Source organism: Paraphaeosphaeria sporulosa, assembly GCF_001642045.1.
Source record: "Paraphaeosphaeria sporulosa strain AP3s5-JAC2a unplaced genomic scaffold CC84scaffold_8, whole genome shotgun sequence".
NCBI classification, from domain to species: domain Eukaryota; kingdom Fungi; phylum Ascomycota; class Dothideomycetes; order Pleosporales; family Didymosphaeriaceae; genus Paraphaeosphaeria; species Paraphaeosphaeria sporulosa.
The window spans coordinates 700,195-720,763 of record NW_017253367.1 but is presented as its reverse complement, the minus strand read 5'-3'; the positions used below and the strand labels follow the sequence as shown (position 1 = coordinate 720,763).

General features: G+C 56.0%; 8 protein-coding genes across 8 annotated transcripts; 5 read left to right on the top strand and 3 right to left on the bottom strand.

The window, feature by feature from the left end:
* Positions 1-64: 64 nt before the first annotated feature.
* On the bottom strand, positions 65-2,431 carry CC84DRAFT_1219725 (glutaminase GtaA; the record flags this gene model as incomplete). Its single annotated transcript, XM_018183104.1, has 5 exons — positions 65-762; positions 825-1,569; positions 1,618-1,754; positions 1,894-2,192; positions 2,241-2,431. 5 exons carry the CDS (start codon positions 2,429-2,431, stop codon positions 65-67), a joined length of 2,070 nt encoding a protein of 689 aa, XP_018033141.1.
* Positions 2,432-4,160: 1,729 nt separating this feature from the next.
* On the bottom strand, positions 4,161-4,490 carry CC84DRAFT_1178367 (uncharacterized protein; the record flags this gene model as incomplete). Its single annotated transcript, XM_018180336.1, has 1 exon — positions 4,161-4,490. The coding sequence occupies one exon, from the start codon at positions 4,488-4,490 to the stop codon at positions 4,161-4,163; it is 330 nt and encodes a 109-aa protein (XP_018033140.1).
* Positions 4,486-6,997, bottom strand: CC84DRAFT_1166581 (kinase-like protein). Its single transcript, XM_018178995.1, has one exon. It carries the CDS (start codon positions 6,835-6,837, stop codon positions 4,969-4,971), a length of 1,869 nt encoding a protein of 622 aa, XP_018033139.1. The 5' UTR covers positions 6,838-6,997; the 3' UTR covers positions 4,486-4,968.
* Positions 6,998-8,019: 1,022 nt separating this feature from the next.
* Positions 8,020-10,120, top strand: CC84DRAFT_912865 (ARM repeat-containing protein). Its single transcript, XM_018187884.1, has 6 exons — positions 8,020-8,153; positions 8,212-8,297; positions 8,345-8,465; positions 8,517-8,630; positions 8,678-9,673; positions 9,725-10,120. Exons 1-6 carry the CDS (start codon positions 8,105-8,107, stop codon positions 10,051-10,053), a joined length of 1,695 nt encoding a protein of 564 aa, XP_018033138.1. The 5' UTR covers positions 8,020-8,104; the 3' UTR covers positions 10,054-10,120.
* A 1,462-nt stretch (positions 10,121-11,582) lies between these two features.
* Positions 11,583-12,953, top strand: CC84DRAFT_1166579 (uncharacterized protein). Its single transcript, XM_018178994.1, has one exon. The coding sequence runs from the start codon at positions 11,608-11,610 to the stop codon at positions 12,703-12,705; it is 1,098 nt and encodes a 365-aa protein (XP_018033137.1). The 5' UTR covers positions 11,583-11,607; the 3' UTR covers positions 12,706-12,953.
* Positions 12,954-13,204: 251 nt separating this feature from the next.
* On the top strand, positions 13,205-13,889 carry CC84DRAFT_1178363 (uncharacterized protein; the record flags this gene model as incomplete). Its single annotated transcript, XM_018180335.1, has 3 exons — positions 13,205-13,222; positions 13,261-13,588; positions 13,654-13,889. The coding sequence occupies 3 exons, from the start codon at positions 13,205-13,207 to the stop codon at positions 13,887-13,889; spliced, it is 582 nt and encodes a 193-aa protein (XP_018033136.1).
* Positions 13,890-14,182: 293 nt separating this feature from the next.
* On the top strand, positions 14,183-16,020 carry CC84DRAFT_1207611 (ribonucleoside-diphosphate reductase-like protein subunit M2). The gene is made up of 4 exons (XM_018182112.1): positions 14,183-14,323; positions 14,377-14,616; positions 14,696-15,029; positions 15,082-16,020. The coding sequence occupies exons 1-4, from the start codon at positions 14,291-14,293 to the stop codon at positions 15,693-15,695; spliced, it is 1,221 nt and encodes a 406-aa protein (XP_018033135.1). The 5' UTR covers positions 14,183-14,290; the 3' UTR covers positions 15,696-16,020.
* A 720-nt stretch (positions 16,021-16,740) lies between these two features.
* CC84DRAFT_1219720 (WD40 repeat-like protein) lies at positions 16,741-19,880 on the top strand (the record flags this gene model as incomplete). Its single annotated transcript, XM_018183103.1, has 5 exons — positions 16,741-16,843; positions 16,907-17,052; positions 17,107-17,279; positions 17,475-18,948; positions 19,005-19,880. The coding sequence occupies 5 exons, from the start codon at positions 16,741-16,743 to the stop codon at positions 19,878-19,880; spliced, it is 2,772 nt and encodes a 923-aa protein (XP_018033134.1).
* Positions 19,881-20,569: the final 689 nt, after the last annotated feature.

Below are 20,569 nucleotides of genomic sequence, written 5' to 3'. Positions count from 1 at the left end.
AGTACGAAAAGAAATAACTGGTATCATTGCGACGTGACTCCTCCCCTCCTCCCCTCCCCAACCCCTACAAAACCAACAGCGCAAACATCCCGCCTACAAGGGGCCTCGCGCGAAAGTTGATCCCCGTCTGCTCTCCACTATTCGTAAGATACAAGTCACTAAAAGGATTCGCACTCGGTGTCTCGTCCACCCACTTCGCATACTTGCTAATGAACATATCCCTCGTCTCCTCCGCCGCAATCGCAGCGCAGAAAATCTCCCAGTCGCCCTTGGTCCAGAACGCGTTGCGTGTATCGAGGTCCACGCCATACGTGTTCGCGACCGTGAGGTAGAACGCGCTCTGGTTGTCGTAGATGTGCTGCGGAACGAGGTTGGTGCCGACAAGCTTGTCGTTGTAGAGGTTGTACAGGAGGCCGTAGGTAGTCTCGTTGTTGTAATTGAGCGTGGCATGGGGTGGGTCGGCGGCGGCGTTGACGCCGAGGACTTCCCAGCGTGTGATGTAGTCTTTCGCGATGGACGTATAATTGTCTGCGTCTGCAGTCTCGTTGACGAGGGAGGCAATCTCCGCGAAGGCGGCAATGCCGATGATGCCTTTGAGGCCGAGGTTGGTTTGGTTCGCGAGGTGTCCTGCGAAGTCGTCGGTGGAGAGTTGTTCAGAGGGGTAGAGGCTGTCTTCTACGAGGTATTCGACCCACTGCTTGAGGATGGGGTAGTGGGCTTCTAGGTAGGCGTTATTGTTGGCGGTTTGGGCGTACTTTAGGACTGTTCGTAATCATTAGCATAACGATCTTTCATTGAATATCTCCGTCGGTACGATCGCTTACCCATGATGATGTTGTTCCCGCATTCCTCAACAGGCATGTGCTCATCATTGCCGTCCGCGTGGCCTGTGGCATTAGGGTAGTGTGTCCCGAGGTCATGAATAGCCCACGCATTGGGATAGTGGCCGCTCTCCTGGTTCTCGAAATGCGGGTCTAACATCAACTTGACAAGATCTGGGTTGGCGTAGTAGAAAAAGGGTGTGGCAGGGTATATCACATCGATCGTTTGTGTGTTGCCATTCGAGGATATCTCCTTGAGGAACAGGAAATGCCTGTCTTCGTTCCCAACCAGCTGAGTGGCTCCCATGACCTGCCGCGCAGCGAGCGTGGTGAGAATAGCATAATCGTCACCTGCGGCAGCCTTTGAATCCTTGTCGATCTGGTCGTCGAAAGCAGATGTGAGTTCGTTCGAGTTGTCAAAATCCTTGTGGAAGAAGGCCAACGCAGCGACGTCATCGGCGAAGTAGCTAGTCCAGAGGGACGGCAGGATCTCGTCGCCGTCCTTTCCAAGGAACTGGATAGCTTCTGTCTGGTACAGACCGATCGAAAAGAGGACGGAAGTCGCCTGTGTGCCGCCTACCGTACCGAGATCATTGGCGTAGCCAAACACGGGCCAGTCTGAGTTGATGGCACGATAGTTGGTATCTTTGGTGTTGGCAAGCTTCCCGTTCGAGGCGAAAGCGCCACGTACGTTCTTGTCCGAACCGGACTGGTAGGTCAAACCATCTTTGGTATCAGTTGTGTAGTACTGCGAGACTCAGCTAAGAAACTCTAGGACCTGAACAGCTCTGCTTACGACGTTGCCCCACTCAGCTCGATCGTTCACCTCATTAAAAGGCTGCTGGTCCTGCTTCCAAACCTTGTGATATGAGAGGTCGTCCGTCGTATCATACTCCCAGTGTGCCACCGCCGTGAGGTCACCCGAGATCCACTCTACTACAGATTAGTGCATGTTCCAAACACAGTACCACAGCGACCACCACTTCCCGTACAGCCGGTGGAGCGTAGCGCGTCCTAAGGTAGCCCGCTGTACGAAACCCGGTGGTCGGATTACTTTACGGTGACCACATACCAGCTGAGATGTCAGTGTACAGCTGCACTTCGTGATCGGACCCGTCTTTGGACGCGACTTCGACGTTCAGATACGAGGCGATGAGAGACTGGCGCTTGAAATCCTTGGGAGTGAGTGGCGAGATGAAGCTGGCCTTGATTGTCACCTTGTCGTCGATGTCGATGGTAAATATGCTTTTCGAGCTGGTGTACTCGTAGGCAGTCTGGTTTGCAAGGTCGCTGTCGACTTGTGGCGCACCAAGCCAGGTGAAGGTTTGGTTATCCACGCGGATGAGTCCGGTCCATGCTACAACTTGACCACTGCGCAGTATTAGTTTGAACATTGTGGGGAAGGAACGAGCGTCGTACGTGTAGAAGGTAGGCCACTGTCCCGCGAGATATCCTCCATTGCCGCCATTCTTCCCAGCAGGAAACCAAGTGCTGAGGTAGGGGCTCTTGACAGCTAAAGGGAGAGACGGAGGGCGCGCCGGGTTGAAAGTCGACTGACCAGCGATGAGGCTGGCGAATCCGCCCAAGATGCTTAACGATGAGAAACGCATACTCCCTAAAGATGGACTACAACCCCAAGACCGGTGTTGAGACGGCGGATGGACGTCTCTTGAGTAGACGAGAGCGATGCATTAAATAAAGGGCAGTATAGCGTGTGGAGACTGCTTGCCTGATCGACTAGGGCAAGGCGGGAGGAAGGTGGAAGCGCGACCACCTGACTATTCTCGGACAGTGACGACCTACCTGGTCAAGATGAAAGTAACAGCAAATCGAGCTAAATGCAGCGAGTGGTAGCAGTGGTGTGTAGAGACGTTTGCGACACGGGACACGACAGGATAATCGATCCCACCGGGCGGATCCACTGCCTCCAAGAGCAGTGCAGCCATTCACCAAGGCTGCAGCACTATGGCGTAGATGGGTATAGCGGTGCCTGCGCACGATGGCGGCATGGCGTGAACGTTTGACCTAACGTCTAATGCTCCTGTATAAGCAATGCCGGCATTAGGAAGCAGGTCTGCTGTACCCCAACGACATCCAGGTAATAGAGATCAGGGGTGCAGGGATCGGCTACATGCCGAGTTTGTGCGTCCAGAACGCAGTCCGGGGCCGAGGGTGCTACAGGAGCAGCACAGAATTTTTCGCTCTCACATTGTCGTTCAGACCGTGGATAGACTCGCAAAGCAGGTCATCCTGCACCGCATTCTTCAGGACACCCAAAGCCATTCTCTGAAACAAGCAAATCTCGGAAACTCCTACCTGGGGGCCAAACCAAACGGCGGCACATAGCCGCCCCAATCTGCGCGCCTAGTCCCGTAACGCTTCGCAGCACCTTCCCTCCCGCATCACTATCAGATTCAGGACCTCGACACAGCCTCACATGCTCTCGCACCTCGGAAACTAAGTCCTCTTCTCGAAGGCGCTCTCGTAATCAGTTTTCGGATCGTAGCCTGCATTCCCCGAAAACGCAGCATATCCTTCTGAGCCTGACGGAGGTGGCAAAGGATCACCATGTGATCTGCGGGGGCCAAAGCCGCAGCTGCACGCGGGCGCCGATCTCTCCGCAGAGTTTCACGATCCTCGTGATGATGTTGAGAAGGTACAGTGGAAAGTGGTGGTGCGAATACTAGTTAGCTCATTAAGCTTTCCATGTTCGTTGAATTCTGCCTGTGTTGCTGTGCACGAACGTGAGGTGCTACGCCGAGCTGTAGAGGCTGGAGTGTGATTATGTGTGGTGCGACAGCGACGTGCAACAGGCTACACGTGGCTCCGCTATCCATAGGGTGCGGTGCTTGTTGCCTTTGTTCGCATGCTTATGCTCCTTCATGGTCCGACTATCGCGGATTCCGTGTGCCAACTTAACGAACGCTGGATCATCTCTTCGTATGTCCTACCAACCTAACGCGTGCCGAGCAAAGGTGCTGACCATGATGGCATGTCACTGTACCCGCATGACGCGGGCTCGGTCTCGAGAGCCTGGAGGGAGTGTGTTGAAGAGGAAGGAGCACTGCGAGTGCGATGTAGCTAGCAAATACTCCGCGCGATGTTACGCCAAATCAATATACGTAGCGCTGGATTGCCAGGGTTGCAGCGAGCGATTTAAAATGCGGGTGGATGCAGGACCTGCTGCAGCGGTCGGCATGTAGGTGGACGGACGTGAATTGGAGATCCCCCAGATGGGGGCGTCTGCGCGGGGTAGCTAGCGGGATGCTACATAGGGTTGTGCACCTGCGGGTGCGTGCCTATCAGTAGAGATGAGACAGGGTTGATGCTCCGTGCTATTCAGAGCGGCTGCTGTTCATAGTTTGCTTGGCTTGTAATGTGAAATACTGAGAGCCCAAGTCGATGCTGCCTGCCAACTTCACCGTACACAACGCAGAAAGGCATTCCGACGCCGAAAATGGTGACTGAAAACAAGCAGGTGATCCGTGAAGGCAGGATCATTTTGTTGAAGGAGTTTTCTACGTTGTGGTATCCAAGTAGACTGGGCGACGAATTGTGAGGTCGAATGAAAGCGAAGGCGAGGGTTCGGTTGCCAGCTCCGGATCCGTCACTTCCAACACTTCCTCGTTCACACAAACCAGGAAGACTGACAGTGATAGTTACAGCCATGATCACATTCGAATGTATAATATATTGCACGAGTCCTAGAACCTGCTTTAAAAACTACAGCTCATAATGCAGCAAACCTGTGCACACGCAGCTCGCTGCAGACCAATAATTTCGTAAGTTTGCAAGACGGGAAACGCTGACCAGTCAGGGCACAAACCGATGCTGATGCCGATGCCGATACTCAACGCCATGAACGGAAGACACGCCATGCCGGGGGTACAATATCGTATAGCTCAGCTGCAGAAGAGACGGGAGCGGGGTATCCATAAACCAAGACCAGAGAAAACCGACAAAAAGACTGAACAGAGCAATGCAGAACCAACGGAAAGACAAGAACAGGAAAAGGGCAGCGAGCCCGCAACGCAATGGGTATCGAACCAATCAAATGGCCTCCTTGCCGTCATGTGTCTTCTCGGAGACAGTAGAGTGTATTTTGGGTGGCACATTTCACCACGAGTGTCCAAATTGTTGGCTAGACTCACGAGTCTGCGAGCCATTGCCTAGACACTTCTTCGTACAAGTCTGCGCAGCCAGCCAGCCAAGGGCATTCGAGGATATCGTGGACGGTCCAGCGTTTCTCGGCATCGAGAGTCAAACACCCAGTCACCAAGGCGATCGCATCTTCAGCGTCACTCTCCTGGAGTGCATTCGAGTCTCGAAGAAGATCAAGATCATAATCGCCGTTCTGGATCCTGATGGCTGTCCTGGCATCCAAGCCTTCGTTGAATGGTAGATACCCGGTTAGAAGCGCGTACACAACCACCCCAAAGGCCCAAATATCTGCAGCTGGAGAGAAGATCGGACCATTGGCGGTAAACAGCTCAGGCGCAGCGTACGGCAGACTACCCACGATGCATGTGCTCGTTCCAGAAGGCCCAATGTTGTGGTTTTTACCAACGGACTGCGGTTCAGGGCAGTCACGCTGGTCGCTGACGATGAAATCCGCCATGCCGAAGTCGCACAGCAGCACATCGCCGCCCTCGACGTCAGCCTGTGGCCCACTCATGTCCAGGAGGCAGTTTTCCAGCTTGAGGTCGCGGTGCACAACTTGGACGTCATTATGGAGGTAGCGCACCGCCGATGCAATTTGGTAGGTATAGCGCTTCGCCAGTTTCGGCGCCAAACCTTTCTTCTTCTTCTTGCGCATGTCGCGTACCAGATCGTAGAGCGTGCCGCCTTTGTTCAGCTTGGTGATACAAAATGTCGCAAAGTCGGTCGTGTACACCCGAAGAAGAGGAAGTATATAAGGGTGTCGTAGGAACCGCCAGATTTCCACCTCATGGTCGAATTGGGTCTGGATTTGGTCGTTCTCGAGCTCATCCTTATCTTCAACCTGCTTACGAACAATCTTGACCGCATTGGTAACTCTTTTGCCGTTCTCAAAGCTCATGACCTCCTTCACGAAGCTGAACCCGCCCCAGCCAATTTGCTTTCCGATGATGTACTCGCCATCGTAGCCGATGCCTTGGCCTTCGTCGTCGGGCTGCGGAGGCTTGAGTGGACCGTGGGTCTTGTAACTAGCCAAGAAAGACGCGGCCGGTGACATGGACGACAAGGAACGGCCAGTGCGGGTTGAAGCGCGGCGGCTTCCTCGCCGGAGAATGCTGTCGCCTTCTCCCACTTGATAGCTCTTGGAACGCCCTGGCGGACCGCGCCTCTTCTTTTCGCCCATCTGAAATCCAATGGGGGAGCTGGTGGGTAGAGGAGAGAGGGCATACTCGGAAGGCTCATCTCGAGGCGTGTGCACTTCTTCCAATGGCGATGCCGTCGTCTCTGAAGTCAGAGATGCAACATTGTCATTGTACTCTTGATCTGCAGCAAGCTCATCGACGGTGGTCTGGAGAAGAGGATATCTTGACGCGTTCTTTGGCTGCTGTGGACGTCGTCTATGACGCATCTGCATTTCCAGGTACTCGTGCTCGTTGGAGCCATCGCTCTCGAAACTACGCGGCGCCGTGTTCGACTTGGGCAAAGGTACTTCGATCGCATGACGATTCCCGCTGTCGAGGATGACTTCCTCGTTGAAGGTGATGGACTTTGCTCGTCGGCGGAACTGCTGCTCAATGTCTTCTTCGCTGCTGCTGCTGCTGGTGACGGCAACGGCGGGGTCTTGGTGGGCGTAAGGTGGGTGACCATTTCTGGTGGGACCGTCGCGCTTTATGGGAATGGCCTGAGCCTGATGGAGGTCGTCGGCATCTGCGAAGTGTGCCGACAGTTGGGACTCAGCGTCGCCATTGTGGTGGGTATCGCGCCGAATAGACGCGAAGGTGGAGGGAACGTGCTTGGGCGTCGAGGTATTGATTCTAAGCTTCTGGAAACTATGTGAGGATCCCGTAATTGGGGCCATGTAACCGGCAGACAGAGTCACTGTGGGAGCAGACCTCAGGTGTGCGCCGTGTATTAATATGCGGCACCCGTGGGGTGAGGCTGGCGGGCGGGAGGTAATGTGCGATGGTAATAGAATGTGTCGCCCTGTGCGACTAGCGGAGGTGCGAGCGCGATGACTGTCGCCGTAATGAGCGGCGATGCGCTCGGCGACACTGGGCGCAGGGTGCACTCGAGAGGGTGTGTGGAGAGGCAAAGACCGTCGAAGCTGGTGGTGTGTGCGAGCAGTGTTGAGGCAGCAATGGTCGAGGTTCTTTGTCTGGCCGGGCGCGGAGGACGTTTTCACTAAGCGACAGCAAGCGACCCCACGCCCACCGGAAAGCGCCGGGGAAGGCTTGGGGGAAACTCCAGCGGCACACGTGAGCCACAGCCCACGGTGATTCGTTCCATCCAGCTAGCACAGCGCCCATCGCAGGCAGCCATTGGTAAACTCGAGCGCGCGAGAGGATGGCGGGCGGCGAAGGACATGGCAGCAGCCGATCGTGCACCGGGAGTGGCGGGCGCAGAGCGCATCCATAGCCAATTCGGCGCGGCACGTGGGCAGCAGGCAGGCTCAACACCAGATGATTCGCAGCGCAGAGACTGGCGCGGGATGGCTGCATGCATGTGATGGTGGGGAGCAGCGCGTTCACTTGGGCGATATGCAGGGTAGCAGCGGATCTCGCCTGGGCTCCGCTGCCAGTGGAGCGAGTCGCGACGCAACACGACACCGGGCGCCCGAGCAAATGAAGGGCAGCACGCAACAAGGCCGGCGGGCGAGCAGCACCCGCGTCGTCGGCTGGCATGACGTCGCCGCCGTTGCTCCGCTCCGCAGCGCTCGTCATGCGGCCGCGCGTGGGCCTGGAGCTGCTGGCCGACGGCGTCTAGCGCCAGGGACGACGGGCCTCAGGTTGCGGCCAGGCCAGCCATGGAGCCTGGCAGTCTGCGGCGTCGTCGAGTGCCCGCTGGAGCATGCAGCGGCGGCGCCGTCGACGCTGAGGACGGGCGGCGAGGCGAGTGCGAGCGAGGCTGTCCATGTGGGCGCGCCTGCCACCCGCTACGCGCCCGAAGCGGCATAGGCCCGTGTCTGTTGTCTCGCAGCACGACCGTATCGCAGCAACCCTCTTCTCACCATCCAAACCCTGAGCTCGCAGCAGACGTCGGCGTCGCTGCACCTCCCCCGAGCTCCCCCTCGCCGCTCTACCGCCCGTCCCGCGAGGACTGGCTGCCCGGCCGCGACACTGCCCGCCATGGGGCTGTCCAACTTTGCTTCGAAGCTCTTCGCGACCTGCTGCGGCGGTGAGCTCCCCGCTGCGCCCACCCTGCCATCGAGCACCATCGCTAATCGCCCCCCTAGGCCGCTCGAAAGACAGCATCTATGATCCAGTGTTGGCGGACAGCGAGCGGGAAGCTGTGGCCGACCTGCTGGGCTTCTTGGAAAACGTCAGTCCGCCAGTGCTGCAGCCATCGCCCGTACTGACCCGCTGCAGCGAGCCGAAACCGATTTTTTCTCAGGAGCACCTCTCAACGCATTGAGTACGCTTGTATATTCAGACAACATAGACTTGCAACGGTCGGCGAGCTTGACCTTTGCCGAAATCACAGAAAGAGGTACCTCTGCGCGCCCGCTGCCCCACGCCTGGCGCTAACAGCTGCATGCAGATGTCAGGGAAGTCGACCGCGAAACCCTCGAGCCCATCCTGTTCTTGCTCCAGAACCCAGATATTGAGGTACAGCGTGCTGCAAGCGCTGCACTGGGTAACCTGGCCGTCAATAGTACGTTACCATGTGCGCGTCCCCTGAACGTCTGCTGACTGCAATAGCGGAGAACAAGGTCGCCATCGTGGCGTTGGGAGGACTGGCACCTTTGATCAAGCAGATGAACTCGCCCAACGTCGAGGTGCAATGCAACGCCGTCGGATGCATCACAAATCTAGCCACGCACGAGGACAACAAGTCCAAGATTGCACGATCTGGTGCCCTGCAACCGTTGACTAGGCTCGCGAAGTCGAAGGATATGCGCGTGCAACGTAACGCAACTGGCGCATTGCTCAACATGACGCATTCAGACGACAACAGACAGCAGCTCGTTAACGCTGGCGCCATCCCGGTTCTTGTTCAGCTCCTCAACTCCACAGATGTCGACGTTCAATACTACTGCACGACAGCGCTCAGCAACATCGCCGTCGATGGCAGCAACCGCGCCAAACTAGCCCAGACCGAGGGACGCCTTGTCCAATCCCTAGTCCATCTCATGGAATCGTCGTCCCCGAAAGTTCAGTGCCAGGCAGCGTTGGCACTGCGAAACCTCGCCTCCGACGAACGCTACCAGCTCGATATCGTGCGCGCTCGAGGCCTGCCATCTCTTTTGCGGCTCTTGCAATCGTCCTATCTTCCTCTTATTCTCTCCGCAGTTGCATGCATACGAAACATCTCCATCCATCCCGCGAATGAATCTCCCATTATCGATGCTGGCTTCCTTCGACCCCTCGTAGACTTGCTTGGCTCAACGGACAATGATGAGATTCAGTGCCACGCCATCTCCACCCTTCGCAACCTTGCTGCTAGCTCGGACAAGAACAAACAGCTGGTTCTAGAGGCCGGCGCGGTGCAGAAATGCAAGCAGTTGGTGCTCAACGTTCGTCTCACGGTCCAGTCAGAAATGACGGCAGCCATTGCGGTGCTTGCCTTGAGCGAAGACTTGAAGCCGCATCTTTTGAGCCTCGGCGTTTTTGATGTACTGATCCCCCTTACGGAATCCGATAGTATCGAGGTTCAGGGCAATAGTGCTGCGGCATTGGGAAACCTATCGTCCAAAGGTAAGGAATCAAAACAAAAGTCGATCCATGTCTCGTGCTGACTTGCAACAGTGGGCGATTACACCATTTTCATTCAGAACTGGACGCAGCCCGAAGGCGGGATCCACGGTTATCTTCGCCGCTTCCTCGCAAGCGGCGACCCGACGTTCCAACACATCGCTATCTGGACTCTGCTCCAGCTGCTTGAATCAGAAGACGACCGGTTACTCGAACTCATATCCAAGTCAAACGAGATTGTGCGCATGGTCACAGACATTTCCGAGCGCAGCATCGAATCAGACGAGGAGGACAACGAAGACGGCGAGGGTGAGGTCGTTGGCCTTGCTCGCCGCTGTCTCGAAATCCTGGACAAGACGCCGAAAACCCTCATGGAGGGCTAAACTTCTGAAACGCTCCATTATACCCATATTTCTGACTCTCATTTGACGTTCAACTCATACGGTTTTTCATCTGTCGTTCCCATGCCCCGCTCGGTGCTTGGATTGAAGGCGTTTTTGGTGCAAGTAATCAACATTAGTAGCGAGCATGGGCGGAGCTAGGTCTCTTTATTGTTTCGGCATACCAAGGTCTCATTGTATTCTGTCCGGCATGTGATATTGTTGTCTCGCAAAGATTGTAATTGTTAGTTGGGATGACGCACAAGACGCGCTCCGCACTTGTTTGTGAGTTGATGGGCACAGTAGAATATGAATGATTTATGTGCAGCCTCCGAGGCTTTGGACGACAGTTGGTCTGACAATGCAATTCACTGTGTCCACGATTGATGTAGTTGTATTCACGCGCACAATGCATGGATATATTTAGTGTAGAGGTCAGCTTGATTCGAAAATTAAAATGGTTCAGGATCTTGTAGAAGGGTCTGGTCGCTAAATGCGCAAGTGAAGTCTGACTGCTTGCTCTGCCCCTCAGGTAACGTTGACTCGGGCAAGTTTAAGCGAACCGATATCGATAAGAGCTAACATTTTCTGGAAACAGTTGAACTTCGAGTCAACATCACGTTCGCAGGAACCCAAACACGCAATGCCACCAAAGGCCGTACCACCGAGAGGAAGGGGGAGGGGACGAGGTCGGGGTGGAACTGCCCGAGGCGGCGCAGCGGTTCGACCTGCGACAGAAACTCATGCCCCGCAAACCGATCCCACAACTGCCCCCGCCGCACCGCCCGAGGCAGATGTAATACCAGATCCAGCAGCGCTTCCCAAGATCGAAGATGGTGCCAATTCCGATGCAGCTGTTGCTGCGACAGTGGAAGCCTCCTCAGCCGATCCAGTGTATGTGTTTCTGGTTCACCGCATTCCAACATTCCACTGATTTTGCGCCAGATCAGTGTCCTCCACGCCTACACCAGCCCCAGAATCTTCCGCAGCCCCGGTTGGACGAGTAGCCACGGTTCGGAGTGCGGGACCAGCATCACGATCCGCCTCGCCTGCTGTACGGCGCGGCGCCTCCACTCGAGGGAAGAAGCCTATGCTGCTACCTACAAATGCCGGCCGGAGAAGCAAAGAGGAACGCGAGGCGCGGGCTGCGGCGGATCTGCAGCGCGAACGGGAGAGGAACAAAGAGCGCGATCTGTTGGCTGCGAAGAAGCAGAAGGCTATCGAAGCTGCGGAGAGGCGAGAGAAGATGAGGAATGAGGGGAGGGGAAGAGGAGGCCACACTGGTGTTTCCTCGTTCTTTGGAGGGCATAGGCCGGGTAGGTTTCTCAAAATATTGCTGTGTGGGGAATTGGCTAACGGTGTATAGACAAGAATCGCGCCAGCGCCAGCGGCTATGGTGGTGTTTCTGGGTCCCGGGAAACACGCGTCAAGAACGAGGACTACGAAGGAGGATCAGGGGCCAGGGGCGGCGGAGGCGGCGGAGGAGGAGGAGGAAGTGGTGGTGGTGGAGGAGGCGGAGGCGGAGGCGGAGGCCGTAGTGGTGGTGGCGGCGGCTACATGTCATCAGACGACGACGACGAGCAGAACGCGGAGTTCCCGAGGAAAAACATCGACTTCATCGAGTTATCGTCAGACGAAGGCGAAGCAGAACCCGTACCGAGATCACATGGACACCTACCGATTCGCATTGGGAGGAAACCGCACAAGGAGAAGCTCTTCGGTATCAATACGGACGCGAGTACAGAGGCTAATGCGCCGCAAAACGCTGAAGTATCAGGTCCATCCACTGAGACATCTCACAAAGGAAAGGGAAAAGCAAAAGAGGTGGAAGTCACAGGCGAGAGCAAGTCCTACAAGGGCATGTGGCAAGACTCCGATGGCACAGACGGCGAAGTCAAGGTAAAACCCGAGCCCATATCCAGCGACGACGAAGGTGCCGCACGGGAACAAGTCGGCATCGCCGCACCCATCAAAAACGAGCATTCTCCCGAGCGCGAACGCAAGCCCAAAGTGCCCAGCGACACAGCAATCCCATCCTTCCAGACCGACGAAGAGCGCCAGGAATGGGAACGCATTCAGTATAACCTCATCGGCATGCGCAAAGAGCTCGGCCCCGGCGACGACGCTATGCAGCCTGACGTTGAGGGCGACGTGGCCATGATCGACGCCGCTGCCAACGCAAGCAAGCCCTCCGTCCGCGACGACCACACGTACCTCTTCCAACTGCCCCCTATCATGCCCGAGCTCCTGCTTCCCGGTAACCACTCCAAAATCAAACAGGAACCCCCAACCGACGCCGCCGCCGCCACCGCACCAGGTCAACCCCCAACCACAATCAAAAAAGAACCCACAGCAGCAGCCGAAGACTTCTCCGACCCGCGCGCCTCCTCTGGAACCGGGGCACGCTTCGCCTCCGGCCGCGTGGGCAAGATGCGCGTGCACGCCTCTGGTCGGACTACGCTGGACTGGGGCGGCACGAGCTACGAGATTGGCCCCGGGAATCCGAGCAGTTTTTTGCAGGAGGTGGTGAGTCTGGAGGTCGTGCCGGAGGAGAGGCGGGTGGTGCCTGAGGATGCGGGAGAGGCGTATAGTTATGGGAGGATTAAGGAAAAGTTTGTTGTTGTGCCCGACTTTGGGGCGCTTTTGGGAGGCTAGAAGGGGAAAGGGGTGAGGGGAGGGCATGCAGAGAGCATGGCAGGAAGATGCATTTATGGCGTTTGAAGTTGGGAGGTGTAAGCCTTCCTACCGGTTCACAGCTTTTCCAGAGAAGCGGGGAGTATCATGGTTTCGTATAGGTCCAGCCATATGACACGACACCCAGAGTACCTGACAAAATTAGAGATAGACGATCCAAACCCAAAAGGATATATACCCGTGCGTTAATCTACAAATGCTAGAGCGGCACTACTCACGCAAAGCGAGAGAAGGTCAGGAGCTTCAATACAGGAATTGATAGCTGGAGGAGAAGATAGAAGGGTCGCCAACGTGTGCATGGTCTGAGCCTAGGAGTACGCGTTATGGAGCATACAACGTACAGAGGATGACGCGCGTGCTAGAGGTTCGGCTATCCGTAGAGTCTAGTTGCATCACTCTGAATTTCAGACAGTAGAGTTGGAAAACGCGTCGCGAAAGCCTCCGTAGCCGTACCTGAGACATGGCCAAATCGGCATATGTAAGGTACCATACCAGGTACGCTTTAGGATGATGCAGAGGTTGGTAGGATCCACTGTCCCTCTTCTGGTCGACCATGGAGACCAGGCGCAGAAATCAATGACTAGCGTAACGCGTTTCACAACGCGTCAATCGAGGCCAAGGAAGCACGCAAGCTATGGTGTCACGTCTGCATGGGCCGGATCGCGGTGCGACGATGGTCCCCAGCGTAGTGGGGCGTGCGTGCATTGCTGCCTTATCAGATCGAAATTATCAGATGGAGTTGATCCGAGTGATCCGAGATGCAGCCGAGGCATTATGCGCGTGCATAACTTACGCGCCTCGCGTTTTGGGAGCTCGATGATCGGCCTTTTGATTCTGAAGAAAAGTACGATTCGCATTCTAGATACGAGGGCTTGAGAATCATGCGTTTGTGACTACACCTCCGGCAAGGCAGTTTGAATCGAAGTCAACCTGGCTCCATGTACCACGATCGACGGTTCACGCGTCTCGGACAACATTTCCAAGCAAGGCGGAGATCTGATTCAGCCGCCTGGATGCAATTGGAACTTGGCGCAGGACAAATACCTGCCTCTTCCTGCGCGGGGTGGCTTGTTGTTGTGGGTCTTGGGGCCACTCAGAGCGCGTTCTGCTTCAAACGCGTGCGCTCAGGCGCCCGTCGCGTCTAACCCAGCCTTCGCGACGACCATCTTCAACACTGATTCTTGGGTGCCATCCGAGGAAAATCGACGGCAGTATTGGTATCAATCAAAAGCGCAAGGTCCGTTGCCTAATATACTCGAGTCTGACAGGAATTGTGTGTCAGGCTGCAGTGCGATGCTCGGATTCCACCGAATAACGTCACGACTTCCGTCACACAAAGCATGGACCTTGCAAAAACTTAGCGTCCGCGCGCTAGCACGTGACCGTCGCGCTCGACATGTTTAAAGCACCTGAGCGCGTCTCTTGTGTTCACACATCCCACAACACCATCATCCACTCACCACTCTCGCCATAATTAATTACGTCTAAACTTCTACGTCCACTTCACTGAAGGACCATTGGCGCTCAAACTCACATTTTCCTCACAATGTCTGCTATCCAGTTGACACCCTCTAAGAGTGTACGCGTGCATTCATCACTATTATACACACGCGTATACTAACGCGTGCATAGGCTGCTTCGGCAATTGACACACTCAAGATGTCCGACTCGCCTGTAAAGAAGCTCAACTTCGAGTCTTCGGCAGACAAGGAGAACGTGTACAAGCCCATTGTCGGCATACCAGATCTCGTCGAAGACGATGCGCCCAAGAAAGCTTCGACCGCACCCACAATAAAGGAGGAGGAGGCACACGAGCCCCTCCTACAAGAAAACCCCCACCGCTTTGTCCTGTTCCCCATTAAGTACCATGATGTAAGTTGACGCGTCTTTGCACTTCTACACGCGTCATGTCGCGTTCGAGGAGTACTTTGACTAACATGTTGCCTTGTAGGTCTGGCAAATGTACAAGAAGGCCGAAGCTTCCTTCTGGACCGCCGAGGAGATCGATCTGTCCAAGGATCTGCACGACTGGAACAAGCGCCTCAATGACGACGAGCGCTTCTTCATCTCACACGTCCTTGCCTTCTTCGCTGCATCGGACGGTATCGTCAACGAGAACTTGGTCGAGCGATTCAGCGGAGAGGTTCAGATCCCCGAGGCGCGATGCTTCTACGGCTTCCAGATCATGATGGAGAACATCCACTCCGAGACATACTCCCTCTTGATCGACACATACATCAGCGAGCCTAAGCAGCGCACATACCTGTTCAACGCCATTGACAACAGTAAGTTACTTGGCACTCATACCCCGCGACGCGTATCTAACGCGTGTCACAGTTCCCTGCATCAAGAAGAAGGCCGACTGGGCTCTGCGATGGATCTCTGACAAGAACTCCACCTTCGCGACGCGTCTCATCGCATTCGCCGCCGTCGAGGGTATCTTCTTCAGCGGCTCCTTTGCGTCCATCTTCTGGCTCAAGAAGCGTGGCCTCATGCCTGGTCTTACCTTCTCCAACGAGCTCATCTCTCGTGACGAGGGCATGCACACTGACTTCGCCTGCCTCCTCTTCTCCCTCCTCAAGACCCGCCCTGACAAGAAGCTCGTCGAAGATATCATCACCCAGGCCGTTGTCATCGAGAAGGAGTTCCTCACTGACGCGCTGCCCTGCGCCCTGCTCGGCATGAACTCCACTCTTATGTGCCAGTACATCGAGTTCGTCGCCGACCGCCTGCTCCTGGCTCTCGGCAACACCAAGGTCTACAACGCGACCAACCCCTTCGACTTCATGGAGAACATCTCGCTTGCCGGCAAGACCAACTTCTTCGAGAAGCGCGTCGGCGATTACCAGAAGGCGGGCGTCATGGCCAGCACCAAGAAGAACGAGGAGTCGACACAAACAGAGGAGAGCAAGAACGTGTCTGGCGACTTCGCCTTTGACGAGGACTTCTAGACGCGTTCTTTTCTTGCTTCCCTCTTATTCCTATTACCATTTTCTAGATGCATACTTCTGAAGACTGGGGGCACGGGTGCTGGGTTACCCTCTTCCTTTTGCATATCTTCTCTCCGTCCTCTGCATTGTCGGAGTCAGACATGGCATAGCGGGCTGCTTTTGATACCTGGGGTTTTTCGTGCGCTTGATTACGTGGCGTTTCCATGGTGGGTGTTTTGCTTTGGGATGAAGCACGCGAGGACGCGAATGATTGTTATGGCTGGTGTGGGGTGGGCTGGATAGGATACGCAACTCGCGATTTCGATAATGAAGAATCTGAACTTCCAAAACAATTACGTCTTTTGCACACTTGATTGAATCGTGATGGGGTTGGCTCGGCCGGACTGTAGGGCTGCAAGCCCGAACGCCGCGACCGGGGTCCTAGTCTTTTATACAAGCATTGCATGTGCAGCCATAAGCTCACTCTCAGTTTCCCTAAATACATATGATAGACGCGAGATGCAAGAAAATCGATGTTGGTGATCGCTGCTACTGTACGCGCCCGCATGCATTGGGGGTTACCACGGTCGGCGCGAGTCGCCTGGGAGACGGCTGCATGACATCACGGCCATATGCTTCGGGGCGAACAGCAGTTCCCATTACCGAGCGCGAGGCACTGGGACTCTGAACCGCCACGTCTGCCAGGGCTTCCGTAAACACGAATAGACACTCAGACCAAACCGTCGACAACGGTCCAGGCTCAGACGGTGCCGCGGTACAGATTATAAAGACTATCGATAAGCTGTTGCCGCCTCCGCTCACTTCCGCGGGCATCACAACACTCGAGAAGTAAGACGCACAGCTCCCATCACCCTTGGCGAGGCGGGATTATACCATGCGCACGCTGCGCTGTATGCGCAATTGACAAGATACGACTGGTGGCTCCGAACAAGCATACCTAGAGGGTTTTCGCGATTGGGGTCTTTGCTGCAGGAACAGCGCATAGCTTCGCAAGAAACACGCATGGTACTTCTGGGATGAAGCTTGATGCGCATCGCGAACGCCAATGGCCGACGTTCTCCCCAAGATCAGGGCTTCCGACCCACCCACGGAAGATGCAAGTCCCCTGGAGCGCCAGGACACGGGAAAGTTCTCGGTGAAGGGTGACGGTACGTCGCGCACGACTTCGGATGCAACTCTTTGTGCCGCGATGCTGATGCTCCCCACCACAGGCTCCCTCGTTAACGGAACAAAGCTCGCTGCAAAACTGCGGAACCCGGCCACTACAGCGAGTGCGCAATCGAACATCGAGTCGAAACCGGGAAAGGATGCGAACACCGAGGGCAGAGGGCGGCCATCTCTAGACCCGCTCTCGCAAGTATGTGCTGTTTGAGGAGCGGTACGGCATGCGCAGGGCTGACCAGGCTGTTAGCATATCTTGCAGCGAACAAATACCGCGCTCACGGTGCAGAAGCTGCGCGCGCAGCATGCCGAGACAGGCGCGCAGTCACCCACCAGCCCGCAGGATGGAAGAACGGATACGAAGATCACGAGCGATACGCCTGTGCGGGACAGCACCAGTGGAGGCACCAAGGCAGACAAGAAGTGAGTACACGTCCCAATACGAATACGCTGCTGTACGCGGCCCCGCAACAATGTTTCCCAATGCGGCAGTGTGTAGAGTCGCAAGCATCACCCAATTGGTTGTCGTTCATTTCCTCGTTCATGCTCCGTCAAGTAGCGTGCGTAATGAGGCGGAGCACGCGCAACACAAAGGCCACCCGCTAACGTCAACATCAGGAAAGGCGTCTCGTTTCTGTCCCGGTTCATAGGCACCAAAAAGAAAGGCACCCTCGACGGCACCGACGACAATGGCTCGCAGGCGGGAGACTGGGACCCGCGACCAGAGGGGATGGAGGCACAGCTGTTCAGCCATACCGTCGACAACCTGGGATTTAGCCCCAAGCACCCACCCCCACCAGCGTACATCAAGATGCGGAGCAAGTACAAGAAAGAGAAGGAGTTCGATCGTGTGTTCCTGGCGCAGGAACTGAGGACCAAGACGGAAAAGAAGAGGCTGAGCGTGGGCACGACGAGCTCCACGACGCCGTCTGGGTCAGCCGGCGTGCAAAACCCCATCTGGGCGACAGAGTTCAGCAAGGATGGGAAGTACCTAGCGGCAGGCGGGCAGGATAAGGTCGTGCGCGTCTGGGCTGTCCTTGCAACGCCAGAGGATCGGAGAGCCCACGAAACCGAGGAGCAAGTTCCGAATGCGTCGGGGCATTCTACGAGACTCAGTGCGCCGGTTTTCCACCAGAAGCCTTTTAGGGAGTATCAGGGTCATACGTCGACGATACTGGACTTGAGCTGGAGCAAGAACAATTTCCTGCTTTCTTCGTCGATGGATAAGACGGTGAGGCTATGGCATATCAGCCGCAACGAGAACCTGTGCACCTTCAAGCACAATGACTTTGTTCCATCGATTCAATTTCATCCGCGAGATGATCGGTTCTTCCTCGCTGGATCTTTGGACACGAAATTGCGACTGTGGAGTATACCGGACAAGTCCGTGGCATATACCGTGTCTCTGCCGGACATGATCACCTCGGTCGCGTTCACGCCAGACGGGAAAACCTGTATAGCTGGAACCCTTGGTGGGCTTTGTATGTTCTACGACACGGAGGGGCTCAAGTTGCAGAGTCAGATCCATGTAAAGTCCACACGAGGGCAAAATGCCAAGGGAAGCAAGATTACGGGGATACAAGCAGTCTGCTGGCCGCCTGGTAGCAGTACTGGGGACGTCAAACTGCTCATAACAAGCAACGACTCAAGAGTACGAGTCTATGGATTCCGGGAGAAGAACCTGGAAATGAAGTTTCGCGGTCATGAGAACAACTGCAGCCAGATAAGAGCCACGTTTGCAGACGACACCGAACACATAATATGTGGGAGCGAAGACCGGAAAGCGTATATTTGGTCGACGAACGGGTTTGAAGGCGAGAAGAGGAATCAGAGGCCCATGGAGATGTTTGAGGCGCACCGCTCGATTACCACGTGTGCTACGATTGCGCCGCTCAAGACGAGGCTGCTGCTCAGCGCCTCGGAAGATCCTATATTCGATCTGTGCAATCCGCCGCCCGTCACGCTGGTCTCGCGCGAGGACTCGATGAACGGCTCGAAGCCGCCTACGGAAGCGGGGTCTGTCCAACCTACACCTACAGAGGCGAACTTTAGAAGGGTTGCAGAGAGCCCGGCGTATCTTGCACGGTCCGCGGTATGTACACTCATCACCAGCTTGAAGAGATCACGGCCGTTACTGACATGGTCTAGCACACCGACGGCCACATCATTGTAACAGCCGACTATACCGGCGCAATCAAAGTCTACCGTCAAGACTGCGCCTATCACAAGCGCCTCCGCGCCTCTGACAATTGGGACGCCGCCTCCCTCCTCTCGCGCCGCACAGGCTCTATGCGCCTCGGCCGCCCTTCTAGCATCCTCTCCGCCCGCACCGGCCGCGCCAGACGCGACTCCACGTCTACACAACCACCCAACGAGCGCATCATGAGCTGGCGCCAGGACCTCGCCCACGGGGGGTTTGAATCACCTCGCCGCAGCATCGGGCGGAGTATTTCGCCGCGCAAGTCCAAGAGCCGGACTAGCATGACGAGCACACGGCCAAGCGATTCACCCGCCCTGGGCCCATTGCCGAGCCGCGACACAACGCTCTCCGGCCCGTCCAAGACGGACCTCTCCATCGACCACAAGCACAGCAAAGACGACGCCGACTCCGAGACGCCTTCAAAGCCCGTTCCCAGTCCAAATCTCAACCATGACGCGGGCACATCCCCGCAGCGTAAACTCTCCGCCTTCGACCCCGTCAAAGCCCCTGCCATACAATTCTCACCCTCCCTCTCCAACCCGCTGTCCGTGTACAACGGCCAGTCGTGGGCGTTCTGGAACACGAAGCCCAAGATTGCGCAGGCGGAGCGGAATGGGTTTCTCGCGCCGCGACCGGAGCTCCAAGCGCGCGTCAGCAGCGCTGTCAGCCGGCTAAGCAGCGAGGTTAGTAGTCTTAGTGCTGAGGAGGAAGCGGAGAAGTGTGCGAGTTGTGGGGGGATGGAATTTAAAGTAAGGTGGAGGGGAACGGGGGGGAGGGAGGAGAGGATTGTGGTTTGTGGGGTGTGTGGGAGGGTCGTGGATTAGAGAACATGGAAGGGGTATGTGTGTGGGCTTTGTACGATTAGATGTTAAGCTGGAAGATGGAAAAGGGGTCCACGAATTATGAGTATGATAGCGGTCATTCCAAAAGTGCAGCGTATTCAATGCATCCGTCTGAAGCACACTTGGTCGAGGCGAACTCGGTATTAGGTGCACAAAGAAGAGCGTAGCGAATGAGTCCGACGTCCACCCAGCCACGACGATGCACCGGTCAAAAACTCCATATGCGCCACCCGACCCGCCCCTTTACTTTTCCTCCTTCTTCATACCCAAATCAACAACACTGCCTTCCCCGCCCCCCTTCAGCACACACGCCAACCCCCTATCCCCTTCCTTCTTCACGTCAGCTTCATCTTCGTCTTCATCTGCATCTTTACCCTTGCTTCCCTTTCCTATCCCCACCTCTCTTCCTCACCCAACTTGGCCCCTTACCATCCTCGTCAAGCCCAGACCTATTTCTCCCACACGCCCCCATACCCCACGCACATCCCTTTGCTCCACCCCTTCTCCGCAACAAAAACAGTGCTTACCGCGCGCGCGAGGAGTTTAGCACCCGAAGTGCCGCCGCTGTGCCAAGGGCCGCCGCTGCGGGTAAAGGACCCGTGAGCGGTGAGGTGGGTGGGTGGAGGTGGGATGGCGGTGTCATTGCTGGGTTTAGGTTTGTCGGGGTCACG